The sequence below is a fragment of the Capricornis sumatraensis genome, chromosome 2, assembly GCF_032405125.1.
Source record: "Capricornis sumatraensis isolate serow.1 chromosome 2, serow.2, whole genome shotgun sequence".
Lineage (NCBI taxonomy): Eukaryota > Metazoa > Chordata > Mammalia > Artiodactyla > Bovidae > Capricornis > Capricornis sumatraensis.
In genome coordinates this window covers 17,892,710-17,919,930 of record NC_091070.1, presented here as the reverse complement: position 1 = coordinate 17,919,930, position 27,221 = coordinate 17,892,710, and the positions used below count along the sequence as shown (strand labels likewise).

General features: G+C 43.9%; 1 protein-coding gene and 1 pseudogene across 1 annotated transcript; both read left to right on the top strand.

Moving 5' to 3' along the window:
• Positions 1 to 3,901: 3,901 nt before the first annotated feature.
• Positions 3,902 to 6,933, top strand: LOC138073057 (peroxisomal succinyl-coenzyme A thioesterase-like; annotated as a pseudogene).
• A 10,311-nt stretch (positions 6,934 to 17,244) lies between these two features.
• Positions 17,245 to 26,909, top strand: LOC138074514 (acyl-coenzyme A thioesterase 6-like). The gene is made up of 3 exons (XM_068966673.1): positions 17,245 to 17,860; positions 19,901 to 20,103; positions 25,100 to 26,909. The coding sequence occupies exons 1-3, from the start codon at positions 17,404 to 17,406 to the stop codon at positions 25,703 to 25,705; spliced, it is 1,266 nt and encodes a 421-aa protein (XP_068822774.1). The 5' UTR covers positions 17,245 to 17,403; the 3' UTR covers positions 25,706 to 26,909.
• The last annotated feature ends 312 nt before the right edge of the window (positions 26,910 to 27,221 follow it).

The window sequence follows — 27,221 nt, the reverse complement described above, 5'->3', positions numbered from 1 at the left end:
TGTTCCTTGTAGCTGAAGATAGAGAAGCTCTCTACCATCAGCAAAAATAAGACTGGAGTTGACTGTGGCTCAGACCTTGAACTCCTTTTTGCAAAATTCAGACTTAAATTGAAGAAAGTAGGGAAAACCACTAGGCCATTCAGGTATGACCTAAATCAATCTCTTATGATTATACAGTGGAAGTTGTAGGGAATATGCTATGCACAGGCCTGTACTATAATTAACAGGGCCTCTTTGAAAAATAAAAATGATTTTCTCATCACGCCCAGGCAAAGGGCTGGGAGTAGTAAAAAGTACATCGTGGAAAGATCTTGAAAACAAGATGCTGAAGTCCTGATGTGACTGATGGAAAACCCTTAGGACTGTTCCCGTAACCAGAGCCTTGAGGGAGTTGCTGAGAAAGGGCTAAACAAAGTCATGAAAGGCCTGAAGGTTTGACATTGAGGACTGTGCATCATATATCTTTATCCCCAATCTGAGATTGTGAAGAACAGATATCTCTAGAGCACAATTAAGGAAGTCAGTCAGTTCAGTTCAGTCGCTCAGTTGTGTCTGACTCTTTGCGACCCCATGAATTGCAGCACACCAGGCCTCCCTGTCTATCACCAACTCCCGGAGTTCACTCAGACTCACGTCCGTCGAGTTCGTGATGCCATCCAACCATCTCATCCTCGGTCGTCCCCTTCTCCTCCTGCCCCCAATCTCTCCCAGCATCAGAGTCTTTCCCAATGAGTCAACTCTTCGCATGAGGTGGCCAAAGTACTGGAGCTTCAGCTTTAGCATCATTCCTTCCAAAGAAATCCCAGGGTTGATCTCCTTCAGAATGGACTGGTTGGACCTCCTTGCAGTCCAAGGGACTCTCAAGAGTCTTCTCCGACACCACAGTTCAAACGCATCAATTCTTTGGCACTCAGCCTTCTTCACAGTCCAACTCTCATATCCATACATGACCACAGGAAAAACCACAGCCTTGACTAGACGGACCTTAGTCGGCAAAGTAATGTCTCTGCTTTTGAATATACTATCTAGGTTGGTCATAACTTTTCTTCCAAGGAGTAAGCGTCTTTTAATTTCATGGCTGCAATCACCATCTGCAGCGATTTTGGAGCCCCCAAAAAATAAAGTCTGACACTGTTTCTACTGTTTCCCCATCTAATTCCCATGAAGTGATGGGACCAGATGCCATGATCTTCGTTTTCTGAATGTTGAGCTTTAAGCCAACTTTTTCGCTCTCCTCTTTCACTTTCATCAAGAGGCTTTTTAGCTCCTCTTCACCTTCTGCCATAAGGGTGGTGTCATCTGCATATGTGAGGTTACTGATATTTCTCCCGGCAATCTTGATTCCAGCTTGTGTTTCTTCCAGTCTAGCGTTTCTCATGATGTACTCTGCATATAAGTTAAATAAGCAGGGTGACAATATACAGCCTTTTCCTATTTGGAATATATCAGATATATTTAAAAATAAAGCCTATTAATATTTTAAAAATTAAAATTTATATTAAGCAAAGTGGTTGAAGAGAGACAATACAAAAAATATGTAACATGTTTTTAATGTTAAAAACCAAAGAACAGAAAAAGACTAGTACCATAATGTGTTTACACTCCCATATATTTACCTACTTTAAATATTAATCAAAATCTAGATGGATGCATTCATCTTTGGGGGGAAAGTGGCAAAAGGACAGAGAAGAGACTCATCATTTACCACTGTAAACTTGTCATTATGTATGTGCTTAGTCACTCACTCATGTCCGACTCTTTGTGACCCCATGGACAGTAGCCCAGCAGGCTTCTCTGTCCATGGGGATTCTCCAGGCAAGAATACAGGAGTGGGTTGTCATGCCTTCCTCCAGGGAAGCTACCCAAACCAGAGATCTAACCCATGTCTCCTGCATTGCTGGCGGATTCTTTACGGTCTGAGCCACCAGGGAAGCTGAAGAATAATGGAGTGAGTAGCCTATCCCTCCTCCAGGGTTACTTCCTGACCCAGGAATCCAATTAGGGTCTCCTGCACTGCAGGCAGATTCTTTACCAGCTGAGCCACTGGGGAAGCCCTTGCTTATGTATGCTTTGGGAAAAAAATTTTTGTCCTTTAAAAAGAATTTGAAAAGCAGTATGCAAACCTATAGCAAATATCTGGAGGCCATGAGAAAAAAACACACACAGGCTCAATCTCTATTACAAAATGAAGCATGAATTTTGCTTCCTAGTCTTCTAAGAGTTTCACACACACTGTCACCTTGGATCCCCTTATAGCAGACTTCCATCATGCTACACGCAAGAACTCTTAAACCCCAAAAGATATAAACTTATTTGAATCTACAGAACTAGTCAGTGATGAAGCCAGAGCTAGAACTTTAATTACATTTCACCGCAAGGCTGCTGCTCACTGTTGAGTTCCACATTGGAGCTGGTCAAGGCTCTGACAGTTATTAGAGGCTAATCCTTAGCAGTTTTACATTTGCCAAGCCTCACGTTTCTCCTTTCCAATATTTGAAAATTATTCCCAGTATTTTATGGACTTGTTAAATTGTGTATGTAAAATAGATGGGACATCGCTGAAGAGTAGCTATTACTCTACTATATGCAAAATGCTGGGTATCCTTAAACATTATACCTACATTGCTTCTAGGATCACATTCAAAAGGCTGACATTTAGTATCTACGAAGGCTGAACATTCTCATTCTCTATGATACAGCAATACCACTCCCAGGTATTCACTCCACTGAAAGGCACATATATGTCAATCAAAAGATACAGTCTTGAATATTCAGAGCACTATACCTAGGAGTCCCAAACTGGGAACTACCAAAAGCCTATAGTCAGTAATATTTGACCAATACTTTTATGATCACAAAACAAAGTACTATTCCGCAGAGATAAAGAACAATCTACAACTACACTCAACAACAGCAATGAAGCTCACAAATGTAATGTTGAGCCAAAGTAGACAATAAAAACGGCACACTGGAGGATTCATCACCGTAAAATACAGAGTTGGGAAAAACTAACCCGTTTTGTTCACTGGAAGGACGGATGCTAAAGCTGAAACTCCAATACTTTGGCCACCTCATGCGAAGAGTTGACTCACTGGAAAAGACCCTGATGCTGGGAGGGATTGGGGGCAGGAGGAGGGGACGACAGAGGATGAGATGGCTGGATGGCATCACCAACTCGATGGACATGAGTTTGAGTAAACTCCGGGAGTTGCTGATGGACAGGGAGGCCTGTCGTGCTGCGATTCATGGGGTCGCAAAGAATCGGACACGACTGAGCGACTGAACTGAACTGAACCCGTTTTGTTGGACTCAGGATAGAGTACGTTGGGCAAGGGAAAGTGCTACTGGGGTGCTGGCAATGATGTTTCTAGACGCTTGAGCTCGGTTGCCCAAGTACGTTCGGGTTACGAAATACATTGAAATATACACTTAGGATTTATGCAGGGTTTTGTGTGTGTGTGCGTGTATGTGTATAACTCATTAAAAGTTCTAGAAAAAATAGGGAGAGGCTAGTATTCTTGGAATTCTACCTAAAGGCATTCAGCTCCGGTTTCACTACGAATCCATATCCAACACGCTTCACTCCAACAAGCGAGGGATGTTTGAGGCAGAAAAGAGGCGTGGGCGGGGCGGGTTCCACTCCACATTATAGACAGCAGAAAATCCCTGTGCGCCCCGCGCTGGGCCAGAAGAAAGACCCGCTGCTTTTACCTCCTACGAGCAGGGGTCTGAGACCTAAAGGGACGCCTCCAGAGGCGGCTCAGCTACAGATTTTTCTCGGCTCCAGGCGACGCCTGACACCCTCGGACGTCCGAGCGCCCTCCACCCGGCCTGAGGCAAAAACTCCATTAGCCGCCCGCGCTTTCAAGCTCAGGGTCCAGACTGCGGCTGTGGGCCCGAGATGGCGGCGACAGTGACTCTGGAGCCGGCCGGCCGCTGCCGCTGGGACGAGCCCGTGCGCATCGCCGTGCGCGGCCTGGCGCCGGGGCAGCCGGTCACGCTGCGCGGGTCCCTGCGCGACGAGAAGGGCGCGCTCTTCAGGGCCCACGCGCGCTACTGCGCCGACGCCGCCGGCCTGCTGGACCTGGAGCGCGCGCCCGCGCTGGGCGGCAGCTTCGCGGGGCTCGAGCCCATGGGGCTCTTCTGGGCTCTGGAGCCCGAGAAGCCTTTTTGGCGATTTCTGAAGCGGGATGTGCAGACGCCCTTCGCCGTGGAGCTGGAGGTGCTCGACGGTCACGAACCCGAGGCCCAGCGGCTTCTGGGCCGGACGGTGCACGAGCGCGACTTCCTGGCGCCTGGTGCGCGGCACGCTCTTCCTGCCGCCAGGTGAGCCTGGGGTGCTGGGGGCTGGCGAGCGTGTGTTCTAGGCCGTCTCGGTTTGTGATACGGCTTCCGGGAAGGGTGGCTTGGGATCAGGGTCAGAGAAGAGGATGTTGACTAAATCCGTGACCTCACATTCACAATGGAGGCTTTTGATTTGTTCTGCACTTTGCTATGCGGTTTGCTTGCATTATCTCATTTAACCTCTGTATCCCAAAGAGGAGGATACTGTTATTATGTAGATTAAAAGAAAAAAAAAAAAAAAAGGCCTGGATGGGGTCTGTAGGTTCACTTTGCGATGAATAACTGCAGATTTCTATGACCTTCAACTCTGACACAGTATGATGGTCTTACACGATATGGTGACAGCCGAGGAAGCTCGTGCCTCCTCACTCTTCTCGAGTGTCCTGCGTACACTGGGCCCCTTACCCACTTTTTCATGCTCCTGTCTACCACAGATCACTTTCCAGACCTCACCTAAAGCCTCACAGGATCTTTTTCTTTCCTCTAAGCAGACTCTGAACCAAAGGTATCACCAAGGGTTTTGATTTGCTTTTGAAACCTTTGTTTTGATTCTCAATTCTGTGCCCAATACTAAAATAACACTGCAAATCAACTGTCTAAAATCCTCCTTCCATGATATAGCATTAGACTCTGTTACCCTCCTTTACAACTGAAGATTCTCCAAGTATACCTTGGAGATAATTTGGAATTTGTATTGTTCAATAATGACTCAGAGAGTTCTTTTCTTTCCTCTGGTTCACAGGCACCCACTAACTACTTCAGAAAGATTTCTGAAAGGAAAGCAAATTATTTGATAAATTATGTAATACATTCTCTTTATAATATTGCCTTCTTTAGGATCTGGACCTTTCCCAGGGATCATTGACATCTGCGGTGTTGGAGGAGGCCTGTTGGAATATCGGGCCAGCCTTCTGGCTGGCCATGGCTTTGCCACATTGGCTCTAGCTTATTGTAGCTTTGAAGATCTCCCCAAGATATTCGATACCATAGACCTGGACTACTTTGAAGAAGCCCTGTGCTACATGCTTCAACACACCCAGGTTCTCCTAATGTCCTTTATCATTCTCTCTAGAACCTGCAGAGAGGGTGTCACTTTGCACTCACCTAAGCCAAGTGCATTGATGCTGCTTTACTCTTCTTCTTTCACAGACATTTCTTTTGAAGACTTCCTTGGTTTTAGGTGCCTACTCCACTTTCTCTGTCAGATGGATTAAAGTTGCTAACTTCATTGTAAAGTTCATGTGAGATTTTATTTCAGGGAATTATGTAGTAATATTAAAATTTCTTCAAGTGGAGTTTCTCATTTTTTTTAGCTTTGCATGCTTTTTAATCTTTGTATTTCTGATAGCAGAATATGTTCTCAGACTTGATAGAAACTTGTCCCCCCATTTCAGAAGCTAAGAACTACTTAACTGGACTTTGAAGTCTTTGTTTCTGTAAAGCTAACCATTTTTCAGTGTATATTTAGATGTGGTCTGATAATGATTTACTTCTTGGGACAGACTTTGCTTTCACAAGTTAGATACCCCAGAACATTGATGTTATAGTTCCACCTGAGTGAGGCTCTGAACTCAACAGGCTCCATGACTCAGCATTCTCTAGTGCATGACTCTCTGGAAGTTTGCAACCAGTTCCCAAATTTGCCAGTGAGGTGAGTTTTTAAGATTTGTTTGCCACGTGTCCAGGAAGATAGTCTTTACAAGGAAAGAATCTCCTCTGCCAGCTGAGGTTGAGTGTCTTTTGAGCAGTTCACAAGTCAAAGCTAGCAGCTTCTCTAGTTGCATTTAGAAAAGTGTTTTTCTCTGGGGTAGGTTTTTCACTTTTGTCTCTTCTTTTCTTCCAGATAAAAGGCCCAGGCATTGGCCTTCTGGGCATTTCTTTAGGGGCTGATATTTGTCTCTCCATGGCCTCATTTTTGAAGAATGTATCAGCCACAGTGTCCATCAATGGATCTGGATTCAATGGAAACAAAGCTATGTACTACAAAAAGAACAGCATTCCACCACTGGGCCATGACCTGAGGCGAGTGAAGGTAGCTTTCTCAGGCCTCCTAGACATTGTGGATGTAAGGAATGATATTATAGGGGGATGTGAGAACCCCTGCATGATTCCAATAGAGAAGGCCCAGGGGCCCATCCTCTTCATTGTTGGTCAGGATGACCATAACTGGAGGAGTGAGTTTTGTGCCCAGATAGCCTCTGAACGGTTACAGGCCCATGGAAAGGAAAAACCCCAGATCATCTCTTATCCTGGGACTGGGCACTACATTGAGCCTCCTTATTTCACCATGTGCCCGGCTTCTTTGCACAAATTATTGGACAAACCCGTAATGTGGGGTGGGGAGCCCAGGGCCCATTCTAAGGCCCAGGTAGATGCGTGGAAGCAAATTCTAACCTTCTTCACCAAACACCTTGGACCTTCCCCCAAACTGTAATGTACTGCTCTGCTACTGACAGGAGAGAGAGATTCAAGGTTGGATTCTAGTGTTTAATTATCTTATCTGAATCGTTTGTCCCCTGGGTAACATTAAATTCGTGTCATTGTTATTAATGATGTAGGAAACTTTTTGGAGTTTTATTTTGTAATGAATTTTTCTAATGTAACACATACCTCTTGTAGAAGACTGGATTAAAAGTATACAAAATAGTAAAAAGTATCCCCACTATTAAAATTTGTGTTTTCATCTAGGTGTTTTTAGTTAACACTTGGAGGCACAGATGAAATTGAAAGCTGAACAAATGCTAGGTTACTTTTTCCATCATTGGGAGAGAATGACCATTCAGCATTTGCTACTGGTTCAACTACCACTGACAGAAGAATTTTCATTGGCTAAAATATACACAAAGGTATTGATAGAAGGATAGCCAGACTGACCTTTTTCTCATAGAGATTAGAGAAGAATCCCCTGGGAGGAGGAGTGATGGTAAGAAGGGGAGCATCTGGCTGTGGAACAGTTTAGTCAAAACTCTGATACAAAGGAGCGTGACTATGACCTATTTTTCTTCTTGCTTCCTGGGTCTAAGAACAAACTTTGGAAACTCATATTGTGACATTCTTAGAGGCATCATCACTTTCCCTGACAACAAAGCTATAAAGCATTATGTAGGTATATTTGAAGAGATAATGGTTGTGAATTTTCTAAAACTGACAAAAACATCAATCACATAGTCTAGAAAGACTGTGTCTTAGCTCAGGCTTCTCTAACAAAATACCATAGATAGGGTGGCTTAAACAACACACATTTCTCACAGTTGTGCAGTCTGAGAAGTCCAGGATCAAGGTTCTGGCATATTCAGTTCCTGGTGAGGGCATTTTCTGGCCTAGAGACACTTACCTTCTCCCTGTCTCCTCACCTGGCAGGGAGAGGAGAAACCACCTCTGGTTTCTCTTCCTCGTTTCATAAGGACACTAATCCCATCATGGGGGCCTCATTTGAACCTGACAAACTCCTAAAAGCCCTACCTTCAAATACCATTACACTGAGGTTTCAGATGTCAACATTTGAGTTTTGAGGGGACATAACACCCATTAACTTCAAGTCAGTTAAAGAAAATCATATTTAACATATCACAGAAAAGTTGGTTCTTAAAAAATATTTATTTATTTGGCTCTATTGGGTCTTAGTTGCAGCATGCAGGCTCTGACTTATACCACGTGGTCTTCTTTCTAGTTCTGGCGTTGTAGGCTCAGTAGTTGCAGTACATGGGCTTAGAGGCCCCATGGCATATGGGATCCTAGTTCCCTGACTAGGGATCAAACCTGTGTTCCCTGCACTGGAAGGTGTACTCTTAAGGGCTGGATCACCAGGGAAGTCCCAGAAGAATTGTTCGTAACATTAATTCTTTGCTACTTCTGGCACCAACAGGCGGGAGATCTACGCCCTCTCCCCTCAATATGGATGGGTTTCTGACTGCTTCAGTTAGTACAGTAGGGCTGAACTGAGGCTTTGTGACTTTGGTCATAAAGGCCATGATGATTTCACCTTGTTTGCTGGGAACACTTGCTCTTGGAGGGCTGAACCACCTGATGAAGCTTGACAAACTTGAGGCTGTGATGCTGTGAGGAAGCCCCAAATACACAGAGAAGCCAACTGTAAGCACTTCCTGTGATCATCCCAAATGAACTCAGCCTGCGAGTCATCGCAGCTCGGGTACTAGATACGTGAGTGAACAAACCTCTAGGTGATCCTAGCCCTAGCCATTGAATCTTCCCAGTGAAGGCCTCAGATATCCTGAAGCAGAGGAGAGTTGTCCCAGTCAAGCACTGTCCAAATTGTGGATCTATGAACAAAGTATTGTTTTATGTGACTATATTTGGGGTGTATTTCAGTTATCTATTGCTATGTAACAAACTACCCTAAAACATAGGAGCTTAAAACATTGACCATTCTATTTTTGTCACTCACCAGGCAGGGAAGTTGGTATTGGGTGTCAGCTAAGATCTTGGGCAGGGCTGTGGGTTCACAGGGTCTCAGTTCTCTCCATGTGGGTCTTTACAGTGGCTAATCTGGCTGCCTTCCAAGAGTGAGCATCACAGCATATCAAGGCCGAAGTACATGGCCTTGTCTTTGTCCTAGTCTTGGAAGCTACATAGTATCACTCCTGCCATACACTATTGGTCAAGGTGGGCTTCCCTGGTGGCTCAGGTGGTAAAGTATCTGCCTGCAGTGGAGTAGACCTGGGTTCAATCTCTGGGTTGGGAAGATACCCTGGAGAAGGGAATGGCTACCCACTCCAGTATTCTTGCCTGGAGAATTCCACGGACAGAGGAGCCTGGCGGGCTACAGTCCATGGGGTCACAAAGAGTCAGACACGACTGAGCGACTTACACTTTCACTGGTCAAGACAATCACAAAGACCCACACACTTTAAGGAGAACATAGTAGTCTACCTCTCAAAAGGAGAGTGCGGAGTCTCTAGAAAAGCATGTGGAATGGGAAACACTGTAATCACCTTTTAAAATCTGCCTTCTAAGCCACACTATACACATTCCTCCTACATGTAAAATACACCCATCCCTCCGTTAAGGACCCCCCTTCCCACCAGAGTCTCATTCTAGTATAGCACCATGCTCAGGCTCAAAGTCCAAGACTGCATCAATTATATCAGGCTCAGATACATATGAAGCTCCTCAGGTATAGTTCCTTGGGTATAGCTCCTTAAGCATCTTCTCAATCTTAAGACCTATGAACTAAATAAGGAAGTTAACTGTACAAACACATACATCAGGATACGGTGGTGGTAGTATAATTCTTAGACATTCCTGTTCAAAGATGAGGAATGTGGGAGGCACATAGACCCTAGCCATTCTGAAATCCAGCTGAGAACATGTTGCTAATTCTTCCATTGCTGCTCAATTTATACACTGTGAGTTGTTCTCTGTAGCTCCGAAATGAGCGGAAAAACCCTCCTGGAACTGTTTCCTGGACAAAATGGATGAGATATCCGTCTTTTGTTCAGTTGCTAAGTCATGTCTGATTTTTGGTGAAGCCATGGACTGCAGCACACCAGGTCTCCCTGTCCTTCACCATTTCCCGGAGCTTGCTCAAACTCAGGTCCATTGAGTTGGTGATGCCATCCAACCATCTCATCCTCTGTTGCCCCCATCTCCTCCTGCCCTCAATCTTTCCCTCCTCAGGGTCTCTTCTCATGATTCGGCTCTTCTTATATTCTCTCTTTTAGTATACTTCATATACTCTCTCTTTTAGTTCAGACTCTGCTTCCAGCAGAACAATTCTCTTAAGAATTATGCAGGTTTTCTGAAAATTATTAGTGGGTTTCACTTTCCTAGATAATACACCACTGCAAATCTGTTTGAGATAGGAACTTCTCTATCTGGAGGTCCTTGGGATGATGCTGCAGGCAAACATCCTTAAGGTTCCCATACATTCTATTATTTAATAGACAGGATATGCTAGGTACACCTTAAAATCTTTAGAGGACCTTTTGCCATTCTGAAATGTTTTATGAAGCACTACCTTGAATCTTTTCTTAACAAAGTCTTTCACACAGATCCAGCCTGGGTTTGACTTTGTTCTGAATTCCTGTCTTAATTACGGAGTAATTTACCATCTAGAGAAGTTGTAAGAAGAAACAGTATTATTGTTATATCTGGCAAGCCCTGGTTGCTTCCTATTTAGCAGTTCGTTCTTTAGCTCACCTCTTCCTCTTCCATTTTGTCATAGTTAGCAAGGAGAAGCATAGCTGATGATGTTCTTTAGTAGTGTGCCTGTGTGGCTTTTAGTTTTTGTGTGTCTATTGTAGGTTTTTTATTTGTGGTTACCATGGGTTTCATATATGATGACCTATATCTATATCTATTTGTTTGGAACTAGTAATCATTTAGTCCTTTAAGTTCAAACACATTCTAAAACATCTTCATTTTTTCTTCCCCTTACCTACATTTTGTGTTTTCGATGTCAGATTTTACATTTTCATGTTTACCCTTAACTGTTTATTGTTATAGTTGCTTTTTGTCTTTGAATCTTCTTACTAGCTTCTTTAAGTGGTTAATCTTCAATCCTTACTACACATTTTCCTTTCTTAGTGAGATTTTCCCTTTCCTAATGAATCTTCTTTTCTACTTAGAGAGGATCCTTTAACATTTAACCAAGGAAATGAAGCACCTGTACTCTAAAAATTATAAAACACTGATGAAGAAAACTGAAGACTACAAAAAAAAAGAAAAGATATATTGAGTTCTTGGATTGAAAGAATTAATAGTTAAAATGGCCATAGAACCCAAAGCAATCTAGAGATGTACTGCAATCCCTATTAAAATACCCATGACATTTTTCATAGAAGTAAAATAAATCCTAAAATTCATATGGAAATACAACAGGTCCCAAACTGCCAAAACAATCTCGAGAAAAAAAAAAAGAAAAGAGAGATAGAGAGAGAGAGAACAAAGTTGGAAGTATTATGTACCCTATCTTCAGACTATATTACCAAGTTATAGTCATCAAAGCAGCATGGTACTGGCACAAAAACAAGTACATAGGTCAACGGAACTGAATAGGAAGCCCCAAAATAAATCCATACACCTTTGGTCAGTTAACCTATGAAGGAAGCAATTAACCTATGACAAAGAATATGCAATGTCAAAATCATAGTCTCTTCAACAAGTTGTGCTGCCAGGCCTCCCTGTCCATCACCAACTCCCGGAGTTCACTCAGACTCACGTCCATCGAGTCAGTGATGCCATTCAGCCATCTCATCCTCTGTCGTCCCCTTCTCCTCCTGCCCCCAATCCCTCCCACCTCAGAGTCTTTTTCAATGAGTCAGCTCTTCGCATGAGGTGGCCAAAGTACTGGAGTTTCAGCTTTAGCATCATTCCTTCCAAAGAACACCCAGGGCTGATCTCCTTTAGAATGGACTGGTTGGATTTCCTTGCAGTCCAAGGGACCCTCAAGAGTCTTCTCCAACACCACAGTTCAAAAGCATCAATTCTTCGGTGCTCAGCTTTCTTCACAGTCCAACTCTCACATCCATACATGATCACTGGGAAAACCACAGCCTTGACTAGACGGACCTTTGTTGGCAAAGTAATGTCTCTGCTTTTTAATATGCTATCTAGGTTGCTCATAACTTTTCTTCCAAGGAGTAAGCATCTTTTAATTTCATGGCTGCAGTCACCATCTGCAGTGATTTTGGAGCCCCAAAAAATAAAGTCTGACGCTGTTTCCACTGTTTCCCCATCTATTTCCCATGAAGTCATGGGACCAGATGCCATGATCTTTGTTTTCTGAATGTTGAGCTTTAAGCCAACTTTTTCACTCTCCTCTTTCACTTTCATCAAGAGGCTTTTTCGTTCCTCTTCACTTTCTGCCATAAGGGTGGTGTTATCTGCATATGTGAGGTTATTGATATTTCTCCCGGCAATCTTCATTCCAGCTTGTGCTTCTTCCAGCCCAGCGTTTCTCTACATATAAAACAATGGAATTAGAATATTTTCTCATACCATATTCAAAAATAAAGCAAAGATAGATTAAAAACCTAAATGAAGGACTTAAAACCATAAAACTCCTACAAGAAAGTATAGGCAGAACACTCTTTGACATGAATCATAGCAACATTTTTTTTTATCAGTCCCCTAAGGCAAAAGAAATATGAGCAAAAAGAAGCAAATGGCACCTAAGTAAACTTAACAGGTTTTACGCAAAGGAAACCATCAACAAAACAAAAAGACAACCTACTGAACTGGGTAAAATATTTGCAAATGATATGACCAACAAGGGGATTATATCTAAAATAATAAACAACCCATACAACTAAATATCAAAAAGAACAAAACAATTTAAAAAATGGTCAGAAGACCTGAATCGATATTTTTCCAAAGATGGTGTATAGATGCCTAACAGGCATATGAAAAGATTCTCAACACCACTCATCAATGCAAATCAAAAGCGCAACGAGATATCACCTCACAGAGTAGGGTGCTAACAATGCAGGTGATGAAAAGTGGTCAGATGCAGGATACATTCCAAAGTAGAGCAGCAGAGTTTGATGATGGGATAGAAAAAGAGATCACAAGAATGATGCCAAGCTGTCTTTTTTTTTTTTTGGATTGCTTAAATTAATAGCATATTCAAAAGCAGAGACATTACTTTGCCGACTAAGGTCCGTCTAGTCAAGGCTGTGGTTTTTCCAGTAGTCGTGTATGGACGTGAGAGTTAGACTGTGAAGAAGGCTGAGCACCGAAGAATTGATGCTTTTGAACTGTGGTGTTGGAGAAGACTCTTGAGAGTCCCTTGGACTGCAAGGAGATCCAACCAGTCCATTCTGAAGGAGATCAACCCTGGGATTTCTTTGGAAGGAATGATGCTAAAGCTAAAGCTCCAGTACTTTGGCCACCTCATGCGAAGAGTTGACTCACTGGAAAAGACTCTGATGCTGAGAGGGATTGGGGGCAGGAGGAGAAGGGGACGACCGAGGATGAGATGGCTGGATGACATCACTGACTTGATGGACGCGAGTCTGAGTGAACTCCGGGAGCTGGTGATGGACAGGGAGACCTGGCGTGCTGCGATTCATGGGGTCACAAAGTCGGACACGACGGAGCGACTGAACTGAACTGAACTGAAACTAATGGATGAATTGTTGTTTGTTTGTTTTGAGTTGCTAAATCCTGTCTGAGTCTTTTGCAACCCCATGGACTGTAGCTCTCCAGGCTCCTCTGTTGATGGGTTTCCCAGGCAAGAAAACTGGAGTGGGATTAGGATTACTCCCTTCTCCAGAAGATCTTTCCAACCCAGGGATCAAACCCATATCTCCTGCGTTGCAGGCAGATTCTTTACCACTGAGCCATCTGGGAAGCCCATGGATGAACAGTGATGCCATTTACTGAAACAGAGAACCCTGAGGAAAGAACAGTCTGGAGAAAAAAGCCAAGACTTCTATTTTTGTCATGTTATGTTTTCCTATTGGACATCCAAGTGAAGATGCCAAATACGAAATTAGACCAACAAGTCTGAATCTCAGAGTAGACATGAGAGCTGGAAATATAAATGTGAGAATCGACAATCAGGAAACTGGAAGACGCGTGATAACGAAAAACTGGGACGTAAGAGGATAAATGTTGATTTTACATTAAAATGCACCATGAATTTTGACTTAACAGACTACATTAAATACTGATATATTAAAATGTGTGGACTGTTTTTTTTCCATGTGAGGTATCTGAATTAATTTTCCCACTGTAAACAACTAATGCTCCTGGATAGAATAACTTCTAAAAGCATTTGTCCTCCTCATAAGAAAGAAAAAGTCTCAGATCAGCTACTGAATAAGGATGGAAAGATAAGCAGAGCAATGCAACCAGCTTCTTTCCTGAGAGCATCTGCTGAATCTCCATAACCCAGAGACAATTGAGCCCAATTATCTGACACTAGCTGTGACTGTTTTGAAATAAAGAGGAAGAAGAATGCAAGATTTTCATTACTTTGAGCCTTAACACCTACCCTAGACCAGGAGCCCAGGGAGTCTATATAACCTCTCACAATTTCCCTGGGTTAGGAGGGGCCAGGGTCACAGTTCTTAAAGTGTTACACTGTTGTGTTTCCCACCTTTGCCTTGCAAAGGAATAAAGTCATCTCTTCCCTCCAGGGCTTCCCTAATAGCTTAGTTGGTAAAGAATCTGCCTGCAGTGCAGGAGACCCGAGTTCGATTCCTGGGTCAGGAACATCTGTTGGAGAAGGAATAGGCTACCCACTCCAGCCAGAATTCTTGGGCTTCCCTTGTGGCTCAGCTGGTAAAGAGTCTGCCCACAATGCAGGAGACCTGGGTTCAATCCGTGGGTTGGAAAGATCTACTGGAGAAGTGAAAGGCTACCCGCTCCAGTTCGGAAGAGCCACTGGAGAAGGGAAAGGTTACAGACTCCAGTATTCTGTCCTGGAGAATTCCTTGGACTGTATATAGTCCACGGGGTCCCAAAGAGTTAGACACAACTAAGCGACTTTCACCTTCACTTCTCTTTCCTCCAAATCTCTGTCTCTATATGTGTTTGGTATGGGTGCGCAAGGCACCAAGATTTTTGGCACCAAATTGAAGAACAAAACTCCCACTGAAGATCTACTACAGTATCAGGGCAGCATCAGGCCTGTGTTTGCCTATTTCAGTTCAGTTCAGTCACTCAGCTGTGTCCGATTCTTTGAGACCCCATGAACTGCAGCATGCCAGGCCTCCCTGTCCATCACCAACTGCTGGAGTCTACCCAAAGCCATGTCCATTGAGCCAGTGATGCCATGCAACCATCTCATCCTATTTAAATAAATAGGTTAAATAGTCATCCCCTATTTAACCATCACAATAAATCCTTTACAGATAAGGAAACTGGATTCAGAGGCTTAATTATGTACTTTGCTAAGGATCACTATTAAGGAGTAAGTCAGACTGGAATTCAGGAATGTTGCACTCCATAAACACCTGCCTACTCTGGAAGCTGCTATGGGTTCTTGGTAACAGGACTGAGGGACAAGGGTAGGATTAGGACTATGTTTCCAACAGATCCCCTGAGTTACAATTACCTGGGACGCTTTTTAATATTAAATGCTTCTTGGAACTGCCAGTATCTTTCCCAGTCCCTTAGCTCTCGGCAGTCTTTATTCCTCTATTTTGACACTCACCACCCTGGACTGCTTCAAGAAAATTAGAGATACCAAGGGAACATTTTATGCAAAGATGGGCTCGATAAAAGACAGAAATGGTAGAGACCTAACAGAAGCAGAAGATATCAAGAAGAGGTGGCAAGAATACACAGAAGAACTACACAAAAGAGTCTTCACAACCCAGATAATCACGACAGTGTGATCACTTACCTAGTGCCAGACATCCTGGAATGTGAAGTCAAGTGGGCTTTAGGAAGCATCACTACAAACAAAGCTAGTGGAGGTGATGGAATTCCAGTTGAGCTATTTCAAATCCTGAAAGATGATGCTGTGAAAGTGCTGCACTCTAATATGTCAGCAAATATGGAAAACTCAGCAGTGGCCACAGGACTGAAAAGGTCAGTTTTCATTCCAATCCCAAAGAAAGGCAATGCCAAAGAATGCTCAAACTACTGCACGACTGCACTCATCTCACACACTAGCAAAGAAATGCTCAAAATTCTCCAAGCCAGGCTTCAGCAATACGTGAACCGTGAAATTCCAGATGTTCAAGCTGGTTTTAGAAAAGGCAGAGGAACCAGAGATCAAATTGCCAACATCCGCTGGGTCAACGAAAAAGCAAGAGTTCTAGAAAAACATCTATTTCTGCTTTATTGACTATGCCAAAACCTTTGACTGTGTGGATCACAATGAACTGTGGAAAATTCTTCAAGAGATGAGAATACCAGACCACCTGACCTGCCTCTTAAGAAACCTGTATGCAGTTTAGGAAGCAACAGTTGGAACTGGACATGGAGCAACAGACTGGTTCCAAATAGGAAAAGGAGTACATCAAGGCTGTATATTGTCACCCTGCTTATTTAGCTTATATGGAGAGTACATCATGAGAAACGCTGGGCTGAAAGAAGCACAAGCTGGAATCAAGATTGCCAGGAGAAATATCAATAACCTCAGATATGCAGATGATACCACCCTTATGGCAGAAAGTGAAGAACTAAAGAGCCTCTTGATGAAAGTGAAAGAGGAGAGTGAAAAATTGGCTTAAAGCTCAACACTCAGAAAACAAAGATCATGGCATCTGGTCCCATCACTTCATGGCAAATGGATGGGGAAACAGTGGAAACAATGGCTGACTTTACTTTTCTGGGCTCCAAAATCACTGCAGATGGTGATTGCAGCCATGAAATTAAAAGACACTTACTCCTTGGAAGAAAAGTTATGACCAACCTAGACAGCATATTCCAAAGCAGAGACATTACTTTGCCAACAATGGTCTGTCTAGTCAAGGCTATGGTTTTTCTAGTGGTCATGTATGGATGTGAGAGTTGGACTGTGAAGAAAGCTGAGCACCGAAGAATTGATGCTTTTGAACTGTGGTGTTGGAGAAGACTGCAAGGAGATCCAACCAGTCCATCCTAAAGGAGATCAGTCCTGGGTGTTCATTGGAAGAACTGATGTTGAAGCTGAAACTCCAATACTTTGGCCACCTGATGCAAAGAACTGACTCATTTGAAAAGACCCTGATGCTGGGAAAGATTGGGGGAAGGAAGACAAGGGGACGACAGAGGATGAGATGGGTGGATGGTATCACCGACTCAATGAACATGGGTTTGGGTCGATTCCGGGAGTTGGTGATGGACAGGGAGGCCTGGCGTGCGGCGGTTCACGGGGTCACAAAGAGTCGGACACGCCTGAGCAACTGAACTGAACTGAACTCTGGACTGCAGGATTAATAATTAACGGTAACTTTTGCTTTAGCAGACCTTTCTTCCACTCAAGCAATCGCGGACTGCACATACTCCAGGAGAGCTCACAAAGCAGTTTAGCGAGTGTCCCTACGACCACCAACGGGAGTAGCTCTAAGGTTCCAACTGCGAAGGCCTTTTAAGGAGGTGGAGAGACGCCAAGCCCTGCCCTTGACTCCGACTGGCCACGCTTTTTCCGTCGGGATCTGGATGGCGGTGACAGTGACTCTGGAGCCGGCCGGCCGCTGCCGCTGGGACGAGCCCGTGCGCATCGCCGTGCGCGGCCTGGCGCCGGGGCAGCCGGTCACGCTGCGCGCGTCCCTGCGCGACGAGAAGGGCGCGCTCTTCAGGGCCCACGCGCGCTACTGCGCCGACGCCGCCGGCCTGCTGGACCTGGAGCGCGCGCCCGCGCTGGGCGGCAGCTTCGCGGGGCTCGAGCCCATGGGGCTCTTCTGGGCTCTGGAGCCTGAGGAGCCCTTAACGCGGCTGGTGAAGCTGGACGTGCAGACGCCCTTCGCCGTGGAGCTGGAGGTGCTCGACGGTCACGAACCCGAGGCCCAGCGGCTCCTGGGCCGGACGGTGCACGAGCGCGACTTCCTGGCGCCCGGGGTGCGGCGCGAGCCGGTGCGCGCGGGCCGGGTGCGCGGCACGCTCTTCCTGCCGCCAGGTGAGCCGCCCCCTTCCCAGGCTGTTGTGGAAAGCTGGGTGTAGTCCCGAGGCCCTGGCCGGCCCCTTGTCTGCCTACGGAACCCTGTGGTTGTGGAACTTCTCCAGACTCGCCCCCAAGCTCCAGAGTCTCCCATGAATTCTGGGTGACAGTTTCTCCTGTAAATTTCAGTGCACTGCCTGGAGGTACTGCCACTCCCTTGAAAGTGAAGTTGCTCAGTCGTGTTCGACTCTTTGAGACCCCATGGACTGTAGCATACCAGGTTCCTCTGTCCATGAGATTTTCCAGGCAAGAATACTGGAGTGGGTTGCCATTTCCTTCTCCCTTAGCTGTATGCTAAAAGTGCATTCAGCCGACTCAAAAAGGACATGTATGCTGCTTACGTGCCAGCCACACAGCTGTATCTCAGATATTAATACTAACATTAGGCAATGACTTCTGCTGATGTGCAAGAATGATTTTTGCCCTCTTTCACATCAAACTTACTGAAAAACAAACAAACTGCTTGCAGGTCCCCTCCTCCTGTCATAAACCGTCTGTCAGTGGTTCTCAACCTGGATGATTTTCCCTTCTCCAAGGGTATTTGGCAACATCTGGAGACATTTTTGCTTATCACAACTGGGGGAGGGGGTGCTATTGGCACCTAGTGGGTAGAGGCCAGAGATGATGTGAAAAGCCCACAATGCACAGGACAGCCCCACAACAAAGAATTATCTTGCTCAAAGTTATCAATAGTGCTAAGGTTAGAAACCCTAGTCTAAGTAAAAACAAGATGCTTGCTAGGTAAAAGTGGCCTGCAAACCGAACAGCTGACCCACCCCTTCCAACCAAATTCCTGACTGAAAGCCCTACTATATACAACTGCTGGAGCTGCCACTGTTCACAGAATCCCTAAACTGAATCCTGTGATTATTCTCCAAAACAAGAAGCCCTACTTTATTCTTACAGTTCTTAGCAATTTACAGCCTTAACTCAACTATGAACTCCTGGGGCTGGAATTGTGACTTACATATCTCCATATCTCTATATTCCTAGAGGCTTACACGGGGATATAATAGAAGCTCAATAAATAATGCTGACTGATTCAATAAGAATCTCCTAAAGACTTTCAGTTTTAAAAAATTTTTTTCACTGCCCAACCATGATGTTTCAATTAAGTCAACTGTTATCTTTCAGTACTACTGTGGCCCACTTAAAATTTATTGTGTTCTGACTCAAAGACGTTATGTAAACAATGTAGAAAAGTTCAATCATTTAACAAATATATAGTAAATCAAGGATTATGCTACTTACAGTAACTAGCAAAGTCAGACATGCGCCTCACTGTACCTCCCACCTAATAGAGTATATAGGCAACTATAGCTGGACCGATGAATGGTAAGTGCTATGATATGGGAATTGTAGGCCCAGGGTGCTGGTAGGAACAAATAAAAAGCTACCTAATTCAACTCAGCCTGAGGGGGCTGGTGGGGGAGGTTGGGAAAGCTACCAGGAATGGAGATCTAAACTTGAATTTGAAGACTGATGAATCAACCAGGTCAAAAAAGGTGGCGAGGGGAGGAGAATAGTATACACCATTTTCAGGGGCCAATGAGAACAGGGCACATTTAGGGATGGCATTCTTTAAGGCTGGAGCAGAGAGCATAAGGAGTTAGGGAGTATATTCTAATAATCCCTTGTATATGTAGAGTGTTTTACAGCTATCAAAGCATTCTCAGGTGTTTTTTTTTTAAAGGAAAATTTGGTAGAAATGTATATTTCATGCTGTTATTTCTAACTTGGTTTGTATTATCATTATTGTTTTTTGCAAATATGTGAAAATTTCTGGAGAAAATAAGGCATTTTGTTCCCCCTTCTCCCCAAAGTTTATTTAGGAAAAGAAAAAAAAAAGAAAGTAAAAAGAGTCCTCCTCTACCTTAACACCCCCCACTGCCTGCCCAACCTTCCTTGCTTTAAAAAATCCTTTTTGCTGACCAAATTCTGAAACTCAAGAATGTCTTCTTAGTGCCTAAAACCCTTATGATTTGTGATGCTCTCCAGGCAGCAAACCCTTCCCTGGAATCCTCGACCTGTTTGGAAGTAGTGGTGGCCTTTGTGAATACAGGGCCAGCCTTCTGGCCGGACATGGTTTTGCTGTGCTTGCCCTGGCTTATTTCAGATTCGAAGACCTCCCCGAACATCTGAATGATGTGTGCCTGGAGTATTTTGAAGAAGCCGTGGACTTCATGCTACAGCATCCAAAGGTGGGTTCTGGTGCTTGCCTGAATGCAGAGCAGAGCAGGTGAAGCCAACACAGGGCTGCATCCAAAAGCTCTGCCAGGACACCCAAGGCTGGAAATATGGCATGAGACACAAAGGCTTATTCAAAAGTTGTTAGGATTATTGTTTTCACTTCTACCTGTTTATCTTCAATCCCCTGTGACTCAACTGTTTAGTTCCCTTTAGTTCTTGATCAGAATTCAAAGAGTTGGACTTAAAAGTCACTAACCTTAAGTTCTGGTTCTGGGTCTACTACCAAGTGGCCTTATAATCCTGAATAAAGGAGGTGCCCTCTCTGGGATTCAATTTTTCTCATTTATAAGATTAATGTAGGTTCTTCCCTGGTGGTCCAGTGGTGGTCCACTTGCACTTACACTGCGGGGGGCAAAGGTGTGATCTCTGGTCAGGGAACTAAGATCCTGCATGGATGCCCCCTAGCCCCCCCAAAAATTAATGCAAATGTGTAGAGGAGAAAAGTTTGCCTATAAAGAGATTTTTGAAGGAATCGGTGACATTTGAATAAAGGCATTTGTATTTGATGATGTGAAGGAACCATTAATCTTGTTAAGCGTATTAACTGCGTTATGGTTTTGTAGATAAAGTTCTTATTTGAGACTGAAAAAGTTAATTAAAACATTTTGGAATTATTATAAATGGAATGGAATACATACTGTTTGCTACTATCTAGACTTAAAGAAACCCACACATTCTAATGTTAAGGAGTAAGATGTACTGCAAGGTCTAATTCTGTTAGAATTCAGGGACTGGTCTCAACAAAGCTGCTAAACCTAGATGATCTTGAACTGATGATTTACTTATGGGTTATAGGCCCCAGGAACAAGAAGAGACTACAGGCTGGGAGCCTTTTGTTTTAGATGACCACTCTCTGGCCTTCCTTTGGCTGCATTCCTGCCCACAGGGTGTGGAGTTTGAGGGACCAAGGGAATATGTCTACCTGGAAACCATGTGCCCCTCCCACCATGCCCTTTAGACCTGGAACCCCAGAATTATCTGCCAACCAGCTCTGATCTTGCTTCCCTATGCCGCTTCTCTGGGTCCATTAATGGGAATATCAGTTCAGTTCAGTTGCTCAGTTGTGTCCGACTCTTTGCAACCCCATGAATCGCAGCATGCCAGGCCTCCCTGTCCATCACCAACTCTTGGAGTTCACTCAGATTCACGTCCATCGAGTCAGTGATGCCATCCAGCCATCTCATCTTCTGTCATCCCCTTCTTCTCCTGCCCTCAATCCCACCCTGCCAGGGTCCAGCCCTGGTGGATCCAGGGTAATTCGAAGAGGGGATGCAGTCGGTGTCTAGAGGAAAATTGTTTAATTAAAGATATGGAAAGAGATTAGAAAAGAATCGTGTAGTAGGAAAAAAAGAGGCCGAATAACTTGGTTTACGCAGAGAACCAATAAAACTCCGAGAAAAGGGGTTTGCACCGTCTACATAGGCCACTGGTGCCGGCTTGAATAGCGGAGGGTGCCCCACCTTGGGCTCCCTCTCGAGTGGGTCTTAGAAGCCAGGGCAAATAAGTAGACACGGTGAGCCTCGGCGCTCCAGATGGGAATTCAGCCAGAAAAGAAGAAAACGAGAAAAGACCACAAGGGGGAAACCAGTCTTTCCAGGAACTGGTCCGTTTCTTTATTTTCCAGGTCCGCTTTTATACTTTTTGTTATACATGGAGATAAATGGAAAATACAAAGTCATGTGGGGTCAGTAGTCCTGACCCTTATTGAAACCACGCTTTCTTTCTGCATCCCTTCTGATATAGAGAGTTCTCAGGTGATTTACATCATCTTCCAGCCAAGAGGCCTGCTAACATTTTATGACCCTTTCTGATGATGATTAGTCAACCAGAAAACTTATTTTCTCCAAAGGTGATTTTTCCTAAATCAGGCACCACTCTCCAAAGGCACCAGATAAAGTTGCATTCCTACAGAGCAAAGGTGCAGTGGGCTATAATCAAGAAAAGAATTTACTTAGCCGAAGGTCTAACGTGATTAATATCAAAGGTTAATACTTATTCCTCCTATATGCTAGTTATGTTCATCAATGTGTATAAGGGGCAAGGGGTATGGAGGCTTAGCAGCAAATATTGGCTCAACAATGAAACCTCCCACCGGTATAATTTCTAACTAACTCGCTAATACTATACTAATAGTTTTCTAACTTCTCAAAAGAATTTGATTCTACAAAGTTTAAAGCATCTCATGCCTCTCACAGTTGGGAGGCTGTGAACAATCACATGTGGCCAGACAAACCTGTCAGGCAGGCTAGAGAGCCATCAGAGGACCTTGTGGACTGAAACAGTCTTGTCATGCCCAGGAGATGTATTAACTGGAGTTTTAGGTTAACTCCTTTTCAGAGAGAGGTGGTGGGGGAAAGCCCCCCGTAATGTAGCAGTGTAGGTGAAAGCATAATGTAGTAAGGTAGGCAGACTCTGGTTTTGGAGGTAGATGATCGAGAATGTCCAGGAGGACCCCTGAGGTTTGATCCCACCTTTGTGTATGTCAAGCCTCCTTCTTCATGACCTTTGCCATGGGCTGGTTTCCTCACGCTGGCTCCCGGCACCTCCCAGCATCAAAGTCTTTTCCAATGAGTCAACTCTTCGCATGATGTGGCCAAAGTACTGGAGTTTCAGCTTTAGCATCATTCTTCCAAAGAAATCCCAGGGCTGATCTCCTTCAGAATAGACTGGTTGGATCTCATTGCAGTCCAAGGGACTCTCAAGAGTCTTCTCCAACACCACAGTTCAAAAGCACCAATTCTTTGGCGCTCAGCCTTCTTCACAGTCCAACTCTCACATCCATACATGACTACTGGAAAAACCATAGCCTTGACTAGACGGACCTTAGTCGGCAAAGTAATGTCTCTGCTTTTGAATATGCTATCTAGGTTGCTCGTAACTTTTCTTCCAAGGAGTAAGCGTCTTTTAATTTCATGGCTGCAATCACCATCTGCAGTGATTTTGGAGCCCCCCGAAATAAAGTCTGCCACTGTTTCTACTGTTTCCCCATCTATTTCCCATGAAGTGATGGGACCGGATGCCATGATCTTCGTTTTCTGAATGTTGAGCTTTAAGCCAACTTTTTCACTCTCCTCTTTCACTTTCATCAAGAGGCTTTTTAGTTCCTCTTCACTTTCTGCCATAAGGGTGGTGTCATCTGCATATCTGAGGTTATTGATATTTCTCCTGGCAATCTTGATTCCAGCTTGTGCTTCTCCCAGGCCAGCGTTTCTCATGATGTACTCTGCATATAAGTTAATAAGCAGGGTGACAATATACAGCCTTGACGTACTCCTTTTCCTATTTGGAACCAGTCTGTTGTTCCATGTCCAGTTCTAACTGTTGCTTCTTGACCTGCATACAGATTTCTCAAGAGGCAGGTCAGGTGGTCTGGTATTCCCATCTCTCTCAGAATTTCCCATAGTTTCTTGTGATCCACACTGTCAAAGGCTTTGGCATAGTCAATAAAGCAGAAATAGATGTTTTTCTGGAACTCTCTGGCTTTTTCCATGATCCAGCGAATGTTGGCAATTTGATCTCTGATTCCTCTGCCTTTTCTAAAACCAGCTTGAACATCAGGAAGTTCATGGTTCACGTATTGCTGAAGCCTGGCTTGGAGAATTTTGAGCATTACTTTACTAGCGTGTGAGATGAGTGCAATGGTGCGGTAGTTTGAGCATTCTTTGGCATTGCCTTTCTTTGGGATTGGAATGAAAACTGACCTTTTCAGTCCTGTGGCCACTGCTGAGTTTTCCAAATTTGCTGGCATATTGAGTGCAGCACTTTCACAGCATCATCTTTTAGGATTTGAAATAGCTCTACTGGAATTCCATCACCTCCACTAGCTTTGTTCGTAGTGATGCTTTCTAAGGCCCACTTGACTTCACATTCCAGGATGTCTGGCTCCAGATGAGTGATCACACCATCGTGATTATCTTGGTCTTGAAGATCTTTTTTGTACAGTTCTTCTGTGTATTCTTGCCACCTCTTCTTAATATCTTCTGCTTCTGTTAGGTCCATACCATTTCTGTCCTTTATCGAGCCCATCTTTGCATGAAATATTCCCTTGGTATCTCTAATTTTCTTGAAGAGATCTCTAGTCTTTCCCATTCTGTTCTTTTCCCCTATTTCTTTGCACTGATCACTGAAGAAGGCTTTCTTATCTCTTCTTGCTATTCTTTGGAACTCTGCATTCAGGTGGTTATATCTTTCCTTTTCTCCTTTGCTTTTTGCTTCTCTTCTTTTCACAGCTATTTGTAAGGCCTCCCCAGACAGCCATTTTGCTTTTTGGCATTTCTTTTCCATGGAGATGGTCTTGATCCCTGTCTCCTGTACAATGTCACGAACCTGATTCCATAGTTCATGAGGCACTCTATCTATCAGATCTAGGCCCTTAAATCTATTTCTCACTTCCACTGTATAATCATAATGGGAATATACCTAGGCCTTAAACATATAGGCTGGGGTGTCCATGTGTAAGGGGGCTCTTAAGGTACATGATGGAGCCAGAGATGGGAAGAGAAGAAGAGTTGGCTAAAAACCAGAGACTGGGGCAGGGGCTGGTGCTCCCCCCCATGCCATGTTCCAGTATAGAACTCCAAGGAGTTCCAAGATATAAAATTTGAACCTGAGCTTATGAGTTGTTATGGAGGTGTATTTATCAAGGTTATAGGAAAAATATATTTTATTTAACTTTTAAATATTTGTAACTTTTTAAAGTATTTAGGTGTAGGGTATATGGGCCTCTGTGTGTACTCTTGACCCATTGCCATCAATGGAGGCGTGGAGGCCCTGTGTACTAAGAAATTAATTGATTTGCTCATTAGAAAATATATTTGAAGTTTGTGGGCTGTTGCACAAGGACGGAAAGCAAATGACATTTCAGAAAGCTGCCTAGAGAATGTAAAATTACAGTTAAATTCTCCATTTATGAATTCTAAACTTGTTCTCATTTTCTCTTTTCATCAGGTGAAAGGCCCTGGTGTTGGGCTTCTTGGCTTTTCCAAAGGAGGTGACCTGTGTCTCTCAATGGCCTCTTTCTTGAACGGCATCACAGCCACTGTAGTTATTAATGCCTGTGTGGCCAACACATTAGCTCCTCTGCGTTACAAAGATATGATTATTCCTGAGCTCAGCTATGACCTAAAAAAATGTACAATCACTGAGTCAGGCTTTTTAAATTTTGTGGATATTTGGGGCAACCCACTGGAGAAAACCAACCACCAAAGTCTTATTCCATTGGAAAAGGCCCAGGGGCCCTTCCTGTTTATTGTTAGCATGGATGATCATAACTGGAAGAGTGAAGTCTATGCTCATATAGCCTCTGAACGGTTACAGGCCCATGGGAAAGACAGACCCCAGATAATCTACTGTCCAGGAACTGGCCATTGTATTGACCCACCTTATTTTCCTCTTTGTAGAGCCTCTGTGCATGCAGTTTTGGGCCAACCAGTATTCCATGGAGGTGAGCCAAAGGCTCAGTCGAATGCACAAGCCGATGCCTGGCAGCAAATTCAAACTTTCTTCCATAAACATCTCAATGGTAAAAAATCTGTCAGGCCCAGGAAATTGTAACACTGTAATCATAGACCATATATTAATAAAAATCCTGGACTTTCCTGGTAGTCCAGTGGTTAAGACTCTGCAGGGCACATGGTTTCAATCTCTGGTCCAGGAAGGTTCCACATGCTACATACAGTACAACTAAGCCCACGTGCCACAACTCCTGAAGCCCAAACACTCTAGAGCCCATGCTCTGCAACAAGAGAAAGTACCACAAATGAGAAGCCTGTGCACCCCAACTAGACAGTAGCCCCACAACTAGAGAAAGCCTGTGTGCGGCAATGAAGACCTCGCACAGCCAAAAATAAGAATATAAATTTAAAATAAATAAAACCAACGGTATTAAAAAAAAAAATGCTATCCATACAACATGTGTTGGGTTTTTTAGAGCACCTAGCAAACATTTTGTAACAAAGCAACCATCTCTGACTCCTTGTCAGGTCGTATCAGCCCTAGCAACCCGACTTTCTTCATTGGTGGGTCCATCCCTTTCTCCCCTGCACTTTTCCCAGTGTATATAGGTTAAACCCTGATCTTATCTGTAGGACCAGTCTTAAGCAGGACAAATATAAGAAGTGCCTGCCCAAGTCTCAACTGCTGGCCTAGATTTGACCTTGAGTTCTGCTTCTGAAGTCAGCTTTTGTTCTACTGAGAGTCCCATACACTCTTTGGGCCCTAACTGACCATATCTGGCTCCCTGGTGATTCAGACAGTAAAGAGTCTGCCTGCAATGTGAGAGACCCAGGTTCGATCCCTGAGTCAGATATATCCCCTGGAGAAGGAAAGGGCAACCCACTCCAGTATTCTTGCCTGGAAAATCCATGGACAGAGGAGCCTAGTGGGCTACAGTGCATGGGGTCACAAAGAGTTGGATATGACTGAGCGACAACACTTTTTGACCATATCTGAAGCTTGGGAACCTGCCCACTGAAGTCCTTTAAGGAATGGACTCTGCTTCATTCTTGTCTCTGAACCACACTCTGAGGTTTGGGAGCATCAACATGCTAGATATCTTAAGCTTTGCTTTTATTTTATGAATGCAGAGCTTTGCTTTGATGACCGAGAACCTAGACTTCAATCTCTTCCTTACTGAGAAAGAATCCTTTACAAGTTTTGAATTTAAGATTCAAAGGATACTTTACAAAATAAAATTGAATCCTTTATCAAAAAAGCATTTGTTGTAAGTGAAACAGTTTACTGATAGATACTGTTGATATATTAATACTTACTCTTTATTTATTGTCTGAATTTTCAATCTTGGAACTTGGCTACCTAGAGGAATGCCTTGACACCAGCAGATTTGGGGGACTTAATCTTTGGATGTCAGATTATACCTGACAAATCAGATTTCCTCTCTGCACCATCTGTTCCTATTAACTTCCTACTGGGAAGGACTGGGATCAGTTTCTCTCAATCCATTGCCTTGTATTGGGCACTATCTAGAGTTTATGAGACCAAAGCAAAGGGTCTTCTGTGAGCACAAGAATATTTTTCTGACACACATCACTTGGTTTGCTGAGCCCACACT

Bases quoted from the DNA above. Each gene is read 5' to 3' on its own strand.
- LOC138074514 (XM_068966673.1), top strand. From the start codon at position 17,404: ATGGCGGTGACAGTGACTCTGGAGCCGGCCGGCCGCTGCCGCTGGGAC. The intron at 17,861-19,900 runs GTGAGCCGCCCC...GATGCTCTCCAG, and splicing joins CACGCTCTTCCTGCCGCCAG to GCAGCAAACCCTTCCCTGGA. The intron at 20,104-25,099 runs GTGGGTTCTGGT...TCTTTTCATCAG, and splicing joins TCATGCTACAGCATCCAAAG to GTGAAAGGCCCTGGTGTTGG.